The 15564-nt window shown below is 42.9% G+C and overlaps 1 protein-coding gene across 2 annotated transcripts in view; it reads right to left on the bottom strand.

The window, feature by feature from the left end:
* Positions 1 to 8516: 8516 nt before the first annotated feature.
* LOC147018303 (prolyl 3-hydroxylase 1-like) overlaps positions 8517 to 15564 on the bottom strand; it is a 144876-nt gene continuing 137828 nt past the window's right edge. For both annotated transcript variants that reach the window (XM_085897840.1, XM_085897842.1), the window contains exons 14-16: positions 15469 to 15541; positions 14187 to 14327; positions 8517 to 9955 (exon numbers count right to left, since the gene is read on the bottom strand). In XM_085897840.1, coding sequence (XP_085753966.1) covers positions 9860 to 9955; positions 14187 to 14327; positions 15469 to 15541 — 310 coding nt within the window. In that variant the 3' untranslated portion in view covers positions 8517 to 9859. The remainder of the gene's footprint in view (positions 9956 to 14186; positions 14328 to 15468; positions 15542 to 15564) is intronic.

Here is a 15564-nt window from a genome sequence, read left to right as displayed (position 1 = left end):
CCAGTTCTCTGGATGTGCATCAAATTGATTTTCTGGGACTTTGTTGAAATGATTCACGCACTCGTTCAACGTCTGCTACACTTGTGCTTGGTCGATCGGTACTTTTCTGTTTCTGACAACTTACAGTCTCCTTAAACCTCTTGTACCACTCTCTGATACTCGTCTGTGATGGCGGATTCCTTCCATACCTTGTACAGAAATTACACTGAACTTGCGCGTCAGATCTCGTCTAAACCATTTGACACACTGAGCTTTCTCCTGTGGAGTCGCCCATTTACTTTTACGTGAAACCACCAGATCAAAGATAAAGAAAACTTTATGAGTTTCTGTATCATATAAAACAAAGGGTATCGTTGTATCATTTGTGGTACTAAATATATTAACTAAAGTTGTCCAGGTATTTTTTGGAACACCCTGTATACATAAAAATAGGGGCAATACCCCTGGGGGCTCATCCGGTCACGGCTGGATAAGAAAACCGGAGAACCACTGGTAGGTGTGGATAACCCACAGAAAATGTAACAGAAGAAAGTAAATACTGATGGATTTGTTTTTTAAACGTTGTGAACAAACTTTGGTACATCACGGGTGATGAAGGTTGTGGTCAAGTTTCATTAAGATGGTGTAGTTTCTGAGAAGAGAGAAAATGCCTATTTTTGGGGGGTGACCGTTACTGTGTACAGGTGTGTCATCATTCCACTACAACGCTTTTTAAAATCTAAGAAACATTAAAAGTAAAAATACTTTTGACATTACCTTTGATACTAACAACTTACAAGTCATTAAAAAAAAAAAAATTTTAAATGCAAAAAGGATGTAAAACAAGGTATGGATGGTCACAAGAAATGATCATGTGAAACCTTCCCTTCAATGTGACTTGGTCCATCTTACAAAGCATTGAGCAATCGATCGTCTCTCTCGTCACGTTTCATTCTGGTGCGTCTTCTCAACCGCTACTTCTATGGCGCATTCTTTATTATCATCATCATCATTGCAAAGGTTTTGAAGATATGATTTTGGAGATTCCAGTAATTTAACCACCAGTGTCAGTTCGATGTCTTCTGCTTGGACTGACTGAATAGTTGCATTAAATGTATCCAGAATTGTATCCCACAAGTCAGCCAGAATGACTGTTTGGATGTGGTCCATCTGGCTGCTCAAGTGTTCAGCCATGTGTCTACTTTCTGGTGGTTGGTTGGTGGTCACTGTCTTGAGCGCGTATCCTTTCTTAAACGCTCTGACAGCATCACGTCTTGCTGACTACCTTGTGTCTGACAATCGCTCGACAACAATGCCATTTTCCCCAAGGTTTTGACGAAGTATTTCCCATTGATACGAGGAAGAGGAAAACGAATTGTATATTCCTTTAGAATACCAAGCTGTTCGATATCTTAACACTCAACATTAGAACTGCCATTTTATAACCGCTGGCAGTGAAGCCGGGTACCAAGACGTCCCGCTTTGATGCAAACCTGCTTTGTTTGGACACCTGACTCATTACGTACTTTTTATTCAATTGTATTCAGAATGGGATTTAAAAAACAAAATTCAATTCAAATCAAATGGAAGAACAAATACGTGCAGTCCTGCATCGGAGTCATCAGAACGAACCCCAACAGGCAAGAAGGAAAGATGAAGTCATCACGAAGAACCTGGATAGGATTCGAGTTTCAACTGCTCCTCCTCAACCCACAAACTCATCCAGACACAACCAAGTGAGTCTTATTCAAAAAAACAAAGAACCCAGATTCAAAACATTAAATAATTTGGGCTGCCAGAACATGCGTCCGATTAAGTTGAAATTTTAAATATATGTTCCCCATCACCACTAGATCATAATTTCGACCTTTCACGTTGACTGATGCAGCGGTTCAAGAGAGAATTAAAAAAAAAATTTCCTTCAATCCAATATGGCTGCCGAGCCATGTGACCTATGAATGATTTGTGAAAACCCTGGTATCCCTAAAGCTTGGGGAACATGTACGTGAAGTTTCCCCTCGATCTGTCCAGCTGTTCTGGAGAATAATTTTTTTTTAAGATTTTAGGGTAAATCAAACATGACTGTCAAACCATGTGACCTATGACATCACAGGTGAGGAACTTTTTCTTCCTCATGGATATTCAGTCAAACCTGAAAAGTTTCGCCTCAATCTGTTCAGCCGTTTTGGAGATTTAAAAAAAAAAATACGGCTGTTGAACCACATGACCGATGATATCATCAATTTTTTTTCCGTTGATCAATTTATCTGAAATGACCTTTAAAAAATTTCATTCTGATTGGATGCAGCTTTCTACGTATGCAATTATGACGTCATAACATCATTTTTTTTTTAAAATCACACATTCCCCATGGGACAGGAGCCAAGTTTCGATCTCTGGTGAAAATGTTGCGTCAATCCGACAAGCGGTTGCAGGGAAAAAGGAACAAAGTCTTCGATATCCCCCGCCATAGTAAATGAGGATTAACAAACTTACATTCCCTAAGCATGTGCTATATGTATGTGCAGGGCCGGATTAAGGTCTTCGTAGGCCAAGGCCCTTGAGATTTCGTAGGCCAAATTCAAGAGTGACCAAAACGACGATTTTGAACATGAAATTCAATCGGAACAGACTACGGTAAATGGCGATTTGTCCGACTTTCAAATATACAAGGAGCCTGTAAAATCCAATTTGGCTTCGAAATTGAGAAACAAACGATAGAGAAAACAAATTCGGAGGAATGTTTGTATATTCAATTTCCACCCTGCTGAAACACCTCCTTTCGTGCCTTTTGGTTGGCAAACGACGCGATCACTTCGGAGAAATCTATTTGCTTCATCAGCTCGGATTGAACACAGAGCAGAGCGAGCGTGGACACGCGCACCTGACCCTCGGTCGACCGAAGACCATTTTTCACGCGCTTTAGTGTGCTGAAGGAGCGTTCACCCTCGCAGCTCGGAGCAAACATCGAACAATATATTCGGAGGGCAACAAAAATATTGGGGAATGTCTGTGTCAAATTGTTGTGAATAATGTACTTGAGCATGTCCGATGCATCGATGAACTTGGGAGTATTTCGAGCAAAGTTCTAGTTCCTGAACTATGTCCATTTCAACGTCAGCAGGGTCCGCTGAAACCAGTTTCTCCGCTCTGCGAGAGAGTGTATCATGGTCGAGGCTGTTGGTCGTGGGGATGAATCCAAACAGATCCGTGATTTTCTGATAGCTCTCTCTTCTCCTATCGATTTCTGTCAGAAGGCGATCGAGTATGGAGAAGTACGTCTCAACTCTGAACTTCTCCCTGCCAGATTTTGGGGTTTCTTCTTCCTCGTCATTTTCATCGAAGACCTTCTTTCGCCTCTTCACCCGACGATTATCATCAGTGTAAATGATGGACTCAACCATCTGTTTGGCGCGGTCCTAAAATGCATCGAATCTTTCATCATTTCGAAGTGACTCTATGTATCCATAGAGGGCATCATAATGTTGCTTAACCACTCCGACATCTATTCCAGGTTGTTAGAGACATCTGTTTACTCGATCAATGTTGCCAAGTAGATCAGACCAGACAGCGCACATGATTGCTGTTTCGGTCAGTTCCATCTTCTCAGCCAATGCTTTGGCTTCCAGTCTCACTGACTGAGTGTCTTTAGGACGCTCGGCTATCTTCATTAGCGCCTTCTTTATGTCCTTGTAGCTTGCGGAAAACGCTTTACAAGCGTCCGCACGAGCTGACCACCTCGTATCAGACTCGGACAAACATTTGAGTTTGATGGCACGTTCATTGAGTGACTTATTTAAAATGGCCCATCTTTGGGGAGATGCTGACATAAAGTTATACACGGCTTGAATAAGTCCAAAATATTTGACGGCTTCCTAGCAACTCTCTGCGGCAGCGACTCCGACCAGATTCAAACTGTGCGCAGCACATGGTACCCACTGAGCCAATGGATTAATTTTACAGACTCTTGCTTGTACGCCTGAATACACACCGGACATGTTGCTTGCATTGTCGTATGACTGCCCTCGAAAATCCATGAGATCAATCCCATTGGCTTCCAGTACCTCTTGCAATTTTCCAAACAGATATTCACCATCGTGATGCTCAATGACGACGTACTGTAGAAACCTTTCGACGGCGCGACCATCTTGCATCACATATCGAAATATTACCGTCAACTGATCGATATGCGAAACGTCTGGCGTCGAATCGATGGAAACACCAAAATATTTAGCATCTTTTATTTCTCGCACGATGGTAGATTTCACTTTTTCAGCCAGTAGTAGGAGAAACTCGTCGCAGATTGTTGATGGCAGGTATGATACACTTCCCTTTCCCTTGTTCCCTTCCACTTCAAGATGCTGGGCGAGAAATGGATCGAATTTTGAGACTAGTTCAAGACAACCAAGAAAGTTTCCATTGTTAGCACAACCCAGCTGCTCGGTCGTGCCCCGGAAAGGAAGCCCTCTTTCGGCGAGGAACGATATTACAGAGACAATTCGCTTCAGGACAATGATCCAGTAAGCTTCCTCGTGGAGGGACCGCTGTTCAAATGATGTGTGAATCCTGTTTGTCACCTTCATTTTGATTGCGAGAATATGGGCAGTCCCACGCTCGAGCGACGCGAGACGGGCAGAGACATTCCTCCAATCATTGAATCCGATTCGAAAATTACTGTGATGGCTTTGGTGATCATCGCCGTCTGGACATAGGAGTTTGTACACGTCGCAGTAAAGTTTACCGTTTGATGGAGAAAACAGCATCCAGTCCCTGTTCACCGTTTCCCCGTTTGTGAGTTTCCGCTGAAAGTGTTCGCGCCGAAAATACCGTGTTTTATCTGGATACACTCGGACCGTATCCGAAAAATCTACGTTCCTATCTTGGCAGGGAGGATTCTGGATGAAATTATCCACGAGTTCTGTGGAGAGAATCCATTCAGCAGGATCAGGATTGAAGCTACGAACCGCAGCACTGGATGCAGTTGTTCCAATGCTTCTCTCGTTGCTTGATGCGACGGTATTGGTATCATCAGCTTTCGAAACGTGATGCAGTGCGAGATTACTTGATCCCTCGACATTGACATCAGAAGACTCTGCAAGCACATTCCGTTTGGTCATCTCGACTCTGGTGAGGTGAAAAAAATTTCAACATGGATCCAGACAGTCTTTTTGTTTCTGTTTCACGCCTGTTCTTTTTGTCGCGTTTGCAAGTACCCCACTTTCGTGGTGCCGAATATAGTCAAGAATAAAAAACGACAAATCAGAGCAAAACGAAGAACTGCAAGCGTCAGGATGCTCGATAACTCACAGGAACGTAAGAGGGTGCCGGTATGTTCATACTCAGCGCGAACGTGACTCCACCCATCAGCCAGACGATAGCGGCGACGCCTGTGATTGGCTGATTGTGATGTGATCACGTGGTTCCACGCTCGCTGTCGACGATCCCTCTCTGGAAGCGTGCCACCCGCCTTCCCTCACGGTGTGTTCAGCCTTCCTACACATGTCGAGTCACATAATTGACTAAAAAAAAAAAAAAAAAACAACAAAAAACCTCATCGGAAATTTTCGTAGACCAAATATTTTTCGTAGGCCAAAGCCCGGGCCTCACGGGCTTAGTGGTTAATCCGGCCCTGTGTATGTGAAGTTTCCCCTTGATCTGACCAGCCGTTCTGGAGAAGATCTTTGAAGGTTTTAGGGTAAATTCAATATGGCCGCCAAACCATGTGACCTATCAATTAGAAATTAACAAACTTCTGAAAGGATATCTTGGGGAAAGTGTATGTGAAATTTTGCCTCAATCTGTCCAGCCGTTCTGGAGAAGATTTTTAAAATTTATTAATTTTCAATCTAAGATTGCTGACAAACCATGTGACCTATGACATCATAAATTTACATTCTGCCTCCAATCCTCCAGTGGAATACGTGTGTGAAGTTTCGTGTTAATCGGATGAGGTGTGTTTTTCTAACCAAGATGGCCACCAAACCATGTGACTTGTGATGTCATAATTTTTAATATGTATGCAGACATCATGGAAGATGAGAGTTGCAAATTTTCGCTTCGTTCAGTTATGTGATTCCAGAGAAAACATTTTTTAATATTTTTCTTGAATCCAACATGGCTGCCAAACCATGTGACCTATCAATTACAAAATATCAAAAGGCACCAGTTCACCACTTGCTTGATATGTGTACCAAATTTCGTAAATATATCTTGAGGAGATTTGTAGTTAAGCTCCGGAAAACGAAAGGTGACAGACAGACGGACGGAACCCATTTCTATATCCCCCGCCAACTTCGTTGGTTGGCGGGGGATAATAACAAAATGCAGACACGTACATTCTACGTACGGACGTGGTCGATCGCTTAAGCCCGCTCTTCCTTTCACAAGTGTGGGCTATTAAATGTATGGGATGTTTTTCATGGGCCCCCTGGAGTTTGGGCCCTTGACAAATGTCCTGTTGGTCCTTCCATAAATCCGGCCCTGCCTAGTTTTTGATGCACCCAAGCCACGTGACTTTCTCGAGCACATTCATTGGTTACGACGCAATTTCTAGTTGAGGAAAAAGACATTGTCTCGGGGTTGTCGGTTGTTGTAACATCTTTACCTCCACCACTGAAGGTGGGCGAGGTAATGTTTTCACCCCTGTCTGGTTGTTTGTGTGCAGTATATCTCAAAAAGTGATGGACGGACTCGGCCGAAATTTGGTGGACGGGTTTGGTGTGACGAGGAAGAATTGATTAGATTTTGGTGAAGATCCAGATTCGGATCTGAGAATGTTTTACATGATTCTCCACCATTGAATGATAGGCTAAAAACGAAAAAATAACATGATATCTCAAAAAATTGTTGACTCATCATTCGGACGAAACTTGGTGGACACGTTGGTGTCCAAATATCTCTCTGTTCTCCTGCACAATCTCGTGGCTTGATCATGTGGTTCCAATTGCAGGCCTGCTCTAAAATGCAACACCCCCAAGCTGCTGTGGCCACCTTGCGAGCTGCATTGCTCCAGATGAATTCTCGGGAGCCCTCTCTGGCTCCCTCAACAAGTGCCCTCCCTGGCACGTAGCATCTCAATTCCTCTCGCGGGTACTCAGGCCCACCACACAAAATGTTGCTGCTCCTTTGGGCATCCATGGCCTGCACTGAGCCAGTGCACTTCCAGTGCCCGGGGTACCCTTCCTCCAATTCATACGCTTATGAGCCACATTCCTAGCCCTTCAATTTACTTTTGCACCCTTTAAAAATCCTACTTTACTTCTCTCAGCACCAACACCAGAATGGCATCCTGAATCCCCTCTATCTATCCATCACTCGATGGGATTCCTCTTCACATCTGCTTCCACCTCATCAACACACACACACACACACACACACACACACACACACACACACACACACACACACACACACACACACACACACACACACACACACACACACACACACACACACATACTTGGCACAATGTGACTTCATCATGAATTTGACATGTACCAAGTTTTAATTTTTACCATGGAGAGGTTTCGGAGATATAGAGGTCCAAAGTTTTTCCTTTTTTTTTACCAACATGGCTACCACCTCACTTGACCTATGATGTCATCTATCTTTAATTCCAGCAATGTGTGTGTGTGTGTGTGTGTGTGTGTGTGTGTGTGTGTGTGTGTGTGTGTGTGTCTGTGACCGCTGTTTCTCGACAACCACTGGTCCGATCTAATTGAAACTTGCCAGGTATATTGCTGGGGACCTGAGTATGTGCCTTTTCAAGGTTTGATATTAATCGGACAAGTGCTTCACAAGTTTTGGCCATTTATTTACCAAACCAATGACAAGACACATTGCTGCGTAGGCGTGGCCGATGGGGAAAGGGCGCCATTTAGTTACGGTGGCGTAGGAGTGGCAATAGTCAATGGCAGCGAATGTCATGGCAAGCAAAGACAGGGAGGTAAACTTGATTTTAATTGACTCTGTGTAAGTATCACACAGTTGTTACTTCAATGCAAGCGATAATTCATGGAATGCATGTGAACATTCCGTACGGGCACGCACCAGTTCTGGATAGTGATGACTTCATGTATTCTAATAATTTCTCGATTTCTTACGCGCATTTATAGATAAACACAATGCCCCAATCCAGTCGTCGTTTACGAGAGCGAAGGAATGACCTGTGTGTTTGTTTGAAAGTTTTTTTTTGGTTTGCACGTTGATTTTGCACGCACGGTTTCCACGCACGTACGGGCACGCGAGAGCGAAGGAACGGCCTGTGTGGTTGTTTCTGGCACGTGGTTTGAGTTTTTTTTTTCTTTTGCACGTATGGCCACACACGTGTGGGCACGTACTAGTAATTATAATAAAAGCATTCTACATGAGTCGTCACATCTACGGTGAAAATTTTGTGTAAGGTCAATTGGATAAGCGGTTGCTGAGAAAACAGAGAAAATTAGCGCGGACGGACTACGTATGTACAGACAACCCGAATACATAATGCTGGTGACTTTGTCAGAGGAGTAATAAATAAACAAGCCAGTTCAAGTGAGTGGAAATCAATTTTTAGTCGGAAAACATATTTGTATAAAAACCGTATTTTAAAATTCAAAATGTGTGCTTTCATCGATATGAGAAATCTATAATGGGAAAAAGGAACAAATGCACATTTTTATTATACACTCCTATAATAAAGAGTGAACAGGTACTTTTACCTGCTAATTGACAAAATAGATACTCTGGAATATAACGCAGTCCTGCATAGGAATCTTTTACAATTACAGTATATGCAAATGAGCAAATACTAAAGCTTTATTTTCTTCCACAACATTGCCTTTTTACCTGCAAAATAAAATGACAGCAGCTTCATATTTTAGCCCAAGGCTGCAATCTTCAACACACCACACGGTGGCAAAGTGTGCCACCCATCACCTTGAACCAGATAGATCATTTGTAAGGCCTCGTTACAAATATAAATACAGTATGTATGCCTAAACTCTTTTGTGAGTTCTGATTATAGTGGTCTGCATGATTGACAATTAGCATTTTTCACAATTCACTCCGTCACTTATGACATAAGCTTTAACCTGATGCTCTCTTTTTTTTGTGCACAAGGTCTTGTCTCATGGAAGTTACTCATGGAGCAATTGCACACAATTTTTTTTCAGGAGCACATTGCATTTTTCATTTCTTTTTACGTGGTTGTCGCACCAGGCTTTCCAGGAGGTCATCAGTCCGCCTGCTTGGCATTCCCACCTAAGCCCACAGCTCACGGCACTCGCATCGAAGGTGAAAATTCCGTGTCGTGTTGATTTGCCCATTGTGTCCTAATGTCAGTGTATTTAATAAAAAAGCACCAATGTGCTTGTCCAACATGTGATGTATGATGTACATGCTCTCCCATGAGCTTTCGATCATGTAAAGTAAATCATTGTACCACCTTGTTGTTAGAAAAGTTGTCTGTCTGACTGGTGTGTGCATGTTCCTGTGTGTTTTACACCCAAAGGTGGGATTTTGAGGCAACTTCCCATACCCATATATACATCGCCAACTTTCACCAATTAATATTGAGATGACCCCTTAGCAGAGTGCGAGTTGTATAAAGAGATGGTTACAGCTCGATACATGTTGCAGAATGTTTTTGCAACTTGGTTTCATGATAGTAATCCTGCAAACGAAATGTGTTCGCAATAGTCCATTCGGTTTGTCATTTTTGCATGAACCATATTCCTTGTGCAAGATTTACATTGGATGTTAAAACGATGGTTTATTATCCACATTTACCGATGCAAGAGCCTGCCACGATTACAAAGGCCATCCGCAAAAAGGACAGGGTGACGTCATGCGAGCAGTGCACTCGGAGTGTGACATCACTTTGGCAACACAGTGGATACAGTCAAAGCTCATCACGGGCTGTTGACGCTGCTTTTTTCGTTTCATCCACGTCATCCGAAAACAGCATAGACATGATGTCATCGGCCTTCAGTCGTTCCTGCAAACAAATTGACAACGGAACACATGTGGTGGCGAGTTGGCAAATGGCATGAAAATGTTAGCAGTTCAAAGAGTGTCCTCATCTTTCTTTCTTTAACAGGCACTAATTATTACCTCTTCCCCCCCCAACCCCCACGTCCCCCTGCACAGCGGAAGGTGGGATTTTGCAATCGTGTGTGTGTGTGTGTGTGTGTGTGTGTGTGTGTGTATGTGTGTGTGTGCGCATTGTTGTTGTTTCGTAGTCAGCCTATGGCTGCTGGTTGTATCATTTTCTGGAAGCGTGGCTGTGCTGCTCATGCAGTACCCCTGTACCAATAAGCTGGTACTCCTTTTGCCAACCTAGGAAGGATGACAGGCTGAGTTAACCCACCTGTTATTATTTCAACGACACGACAGGGGCTCAAACTCAAGACTCTAAGATCTCAAGCCAGCTAACTTAACCGTGAAGTCACCACCAGGCATGTGCGTGCATGCATGCTTGTGTGTCGAGGTCATAACTTTTTTTTTAGGAATTGAGCTTTTATCATCAAATCTTCAACAAACTTTTATTATGTGAACATGGAGAACAGAAATTAATAAAATGTACAATTTATTTTCAACTGTCGTTTTCGTCAAGTTTAGTTTGAGAACTAAGTGGATGTGGATGGACTTTGCATTTTGAGATGCTTTCTCGTTGCCATTTGTGTTGGGTTGGCTGAGGAAAACTTGGCCCAAGTCTTTCACGAACCAGTTGACCTGGCCTAACGTTCGACTAAATAGTTGGGGCAAGAATTTGACCATGGTACCGGAAATGGCTTACCTCCACTTCGCAAAGGACACCGTGGGATCTTTAGCGTTCACCAACTAATGCCGGCAGATGATACCCCGTTTAACATCCATTGGAGGGACGGTACCACATTGATGAATCACCCTGCCTGTGAAACACCAGGATGACAGTTTATAGCTGGGTCTGGATTCAAACCCAGGATAGACAGCTTTGAGGTGAGTGTGCGTACCTCTAGGCCATTCTGTCAGCCCAAAGAGAACACACAAAGTGGAAAAAAAACTTTAGGGTGTCATCAAACTTTGGAGCCTAAATAATTGGCGAGATTCAGATTTAGTGCAGAAGTGAAGATATTGAATGTGGAGCCGAGAATAAGCAAAGGTAGCCAGATAGGAAAAGCATTGGTGAAGAATCATTATAAAGGCCCACAGATAAGCCCCCACAAGTGTCCTCCAGCACCTCCAATTGAACACATAAACCCTCACAAGTGTCCTCCAGCACCTCCACTTGAACACATGAGCCCTCATAAATGTCCTCCAGCACTTCCAATTTAACACAAGAGCTCTCATAAATGTCTTCCAGCACCTCCACTTGAACACATGAGCCCTCACAAGTGTCCTCCAGCACCTCCACTTGAACACATGAGCCCTCATAAATGTCCTCCAGCACCTCCAATTTAACACAAGAGCCCTCATAAATGTCCTCCAGCACCTCCAGTTTAACACAAGAGCTCTCATAAGTGTCCTCCAGCACCTCCAATTTAACACAAGAGCTCTCATAAATGTCTTCCAGCACCTCCAGTTTAACACAATAGCTCTCATAAATGTCCTCCAGCACCTCCAATTTAACACAATAGCTCTCATAAATGTCCTCCAGCACCTCCAATTTAACACAAGAGCTCTCATAAATGTCCTCCAGCACCTCCAATTTAACACAAGAGCTCTCATAAATGTCTTCCAGCACCTCCAGTTTAACACAAGAGCTCTCATAAATGTCTTCCAGCACCTCCAAAATAACACATGAGCCCTCATAACTGTCCTCCAGCACCTCCAATTTAACACATGAGCCCTCATAACTGTCCTCCAGCACCTCCAAAATAACACAAGAGCTCTCATAAATGTCTTCCAGCACCTCCACTTGAACATATGAGCTCTCATTAATGTCCTCCAGCACCTTCCAATTTAACACAAGAGCCCTCATAAATGTCCTCCAGCACTTCCAATTTAACACAAGAGCTCTCATTAATGTCTTCCAGCACCTCCAATTTAACACATGAGCCCTCGTAAGTGTCCTCCAGCACCTCCAATTTAACACAAAAGTTCTCAGAAGTGTCCTCCAGCACCTTCCAATTTAACACATGAGCCCTCCTAAATGTCCTCCAGCACCTCCAATTGAACACATAAGCCCTCACAAGTGTCCTCCGGTATCTCCAGTTGAGCACATAAGCCCTCACAAGTGTCCTCCAGTATCTCCAGTTGAGCACATAAGCCCTCACAAGTGTCCCCCAGCACCTCCAAACTCTTGCCCACAATAAATCCTTTTTTTTTTTAAGTATACACATTGTTTTTCTCAATTTTTACAGGGAAGTTGGAATCAAGACATTGGAGTCAAAGTCCCACCTCCAAATGATTGGCGGCCATGCTGTCAAAGCCCAATTACTGAATTGCAGTTCTGTCCAACCTCTTTGAACAAACCTACTTGAAACGTTCCACGTATGATGAGAAATATTTACTTTCTGCGAATTTCTGGCCAGGATGACATAATACTTTGTTATACAATGAATGCTTATTCCACACAAGCTGTGCCTCCATGCACTGCACCACTGATTGCACCATGTTCTTCTCAAAGAGTAGACGAGTTATCGCCGGCACCCTGAACAAAATCCAAATTATTGCGTTGGAGTGGCGACCCGTCTGGGATTATAATCAAACGACTGCAGCAGAAATGATGCTCTGCAAAGAGAGAGAGAGAGTGTGTGTGTGTGTGTGTGTGTGTGTGTGTGTGTGTGTGTGTGTGTGTGTGTGTGTGTGTGTGTGTGTCAGCTTGTACGTATACATTGTGTGTGGATGTACAAATTGCAGAAAGGAGAGATGTCTTTCCCTTTTTGTGAAACTGCTGTGCCTGCCTTCACTCAGCTCTGAGAATATTATTTTGATGTGCATTCGCTTCCTGTGGTTTAACGCAATGTTTTCAGCAATAAATGTGTTGCCAAGACAAAATCCTTTATGCAACACAGCGGGACGATTGTTGTCCACTTCAGCATTTTACTGCACTCAGAATAGCAATTTATCCTGCATTTTATATTGTATGGAGATATTCGACAACCCTAACAGCTTCCATCAAATGGAGATGAACACATGCTTTAGGCATTTTCAAACCGGGTCTTTACCTTTACCCGAAGGTGGACGGAGGTTATGTTTTCACCCCCTGTATGTTTGTTTGTGAGCACGATAACTCAATAGGTTATGCACGGATTCGCACGACACTCGCTGGACAGGTTGGGTGTGTGACAAGGAAGAATTGATTAGATTTTGATGAAGATCCGGATCCAAGAGTTATTAATTTTTTTTTAACTGATTCTTCACCACTGAGCGATTGGGCCAAAAAGGATATAGATCATGATATTTCAAAAAGTTGTGTATGGCTTCTGACAAAAGTAGGTGGAGGAGTTGGGTAGGTGACAAGAACAAGCTGATTCGATTTTGGTTCAGGTCCGGATCCAGATTTGGTCTATCAGTGAGATACAAAACGTAAACTCCTCGAGTACGTCAAGGTAGCAGTGCACCTCCTTCTGCAGTATCTTCCTCCATATCTCCTTGTGATCTTTTATACTCCCATTAACTCACTCTTATCCAAGGTCTCTGATACCTCTCCTCTCTCTTCCTCTTTTCTTTCATTATTCATCCCCTTTAGTGGGGCAACTTAGCATAACAATTGTGCATTTTGTGAGGAAAGCACCAAATTTGGCACACGAGTAGCCTATCATATTATGAACAGATTTGGATATTGGGCCATCTCAAAATTTTTGATGGCAGTGGAAAATGGCTGCCACAGCCATCAGCGGCTGAATTTGAGATGGCCCAATATCCAAATCTGTTCATAATATGATAGGCTACTCGTGTGCCAAATTTGGTGCTTTCCTCACAAAATGCACAATTGTTATGCTATATTTAGTGAAGTTGCCCCACTACTTGCTTGCTAAGCCCACCTGTTGTTCTGTTGCATGTACATTGCTCCCTCCCCCTTTTCTGTTACATTACGCTGCTGCTCTTCCATGAGCCTCGATTTTGAAGAAAATGTTTCACTTCAAATTTACTGCATAATACAAGTGGTTTGCATTTAAACTGTGGAAATGACAAGTAAGGATTCCAAAGTATCAGGTGGCTTAAAGATGAGGAATACAAATGGTGATTGAGAAGAAACTTTTGCCATGTCTTTGTTGCAAGATAAGTCGCAATCTGCTCACCCGCTCCTTGTGGATGGGATCGAGGGTAAACCAGAGCGCTACGGCACAGCGTTGTCCCTTCTTCACGGCCCTCACACCATGAGGGTTCTCACTGCCTGAGGAAAAGCCCACCATCCTGCCACATTTTGGGTGCACCTCTGCCTGAAAGGTGTGATGTGATTTGTAGAAACAACTCTTCGGAAAAAAACAAACTTCTATTACCAAGTATTGTGATACATTCTTGAGAAATTTTCACATTTTTGTTACTTTCAGCCCTGGAAATTCATGTATCGTCAGTGATATGAAGATCATGTAAGTGCATCTGCAGATAATGCAAGTGTAAAGTTAATTTCTGGGTCAGACTACATTTTGAGGGAATTATCAATAAGATATACAAGAGAAGAATCTTATATTCTCCAACATCATGACCGTCGGCATTTTCTATCTTCAAAAAAAGAAAACATGCCCGACCAGGAATACACCACAGACACTACGCAAAGTTTCGCAAATATCTTTACGTATTTGGGGCTTCCTACTTCTTTGTTCGGAGCATAAAATGGTGGATTTGTAAAATAAAATAATTTTTTTTAAAGAAGATCTAATTGCCTGGCAAGGTGAGGAGGTCGAAGAATTGCTGGTAGTTTGGGCAAACGAGAATACGTAGGTAAAGCTGGGCTCACACATTAGGAATGACTAAGTTTATGAGAAAATTGAGGATGAGCTTGTGAGAAATGGCTCAGTCGAACAGCGAGACAGGCCGAATGAAGATACAAGTGGTTGAAATGATAATTGATGCTTAAAGTGGAGTAAGTCCCAAAAAAGAATTAATTTTGACCATTTGGACTCGGTGTAGGAAATTGGCAAGTCACAGCTGAAACTAAAGATATTCATTCATCTCTCCACCGGTGTGTGGCGTTGATGTGTAATTATGTCTCCTCATGCACCCTTCCGCTTCGTATGGCAGGTGTTAGGCGTGAACACTTGGGATGGAGTTCCTCGTGGGGGTAGAGGGATAGGAGAACCCCTTGGATTAGCACTCATGAAATTAGGTGTGAATTAAATACTAGTGTATCCTGTAATCCTGGTGTCGTTGTCAACCTCAATACATCCAACTATGTCTTGCTTTTTAGCTTTTAAACGAGCATTAAAAAGGGGCAGGTACCAACATCTTTAAAAAAAAGTAGGCAGAAGCGAACCAATAATGCAAAACATGTGGAGAAATGGTTAAATTTGTTTCTCGTCCGGAGAACTTTATCAAGAAAAGCTAAGCTTCCAAAAGCCCTCTACCGGTGATGGCACATACCGTTATCGTTTCGTTCAACGTCGTGAAGATGAAGTTCCCCCCATCAAAGTTATCATTGAGGTAGAGGATGGCACTAGGAAAAAAAAAAATCAATAG

The sequence above is a fragment of the Eptatretus burgeri genome, chromosome 10, assembly GCF_056783735.1.
Source record: "Eptatretus burgeri isolate ZD-2024b chromosome 10, Ebu_testis_v1, whole genome shotgun sequence".
Classification (NCBI taxonomy): domain Eukaryota; kingdom Metazoa; phylum Chordata; class Myxini; order Myxiniformes; family Myxinidae; genus Eptatretus; species Eptatretus burgeri.
The sequence above is the reverse complement of the archived record's forward strand: the minus strand, read 5'-3'. Positions and strand labels throughout refer to the sequence as shown.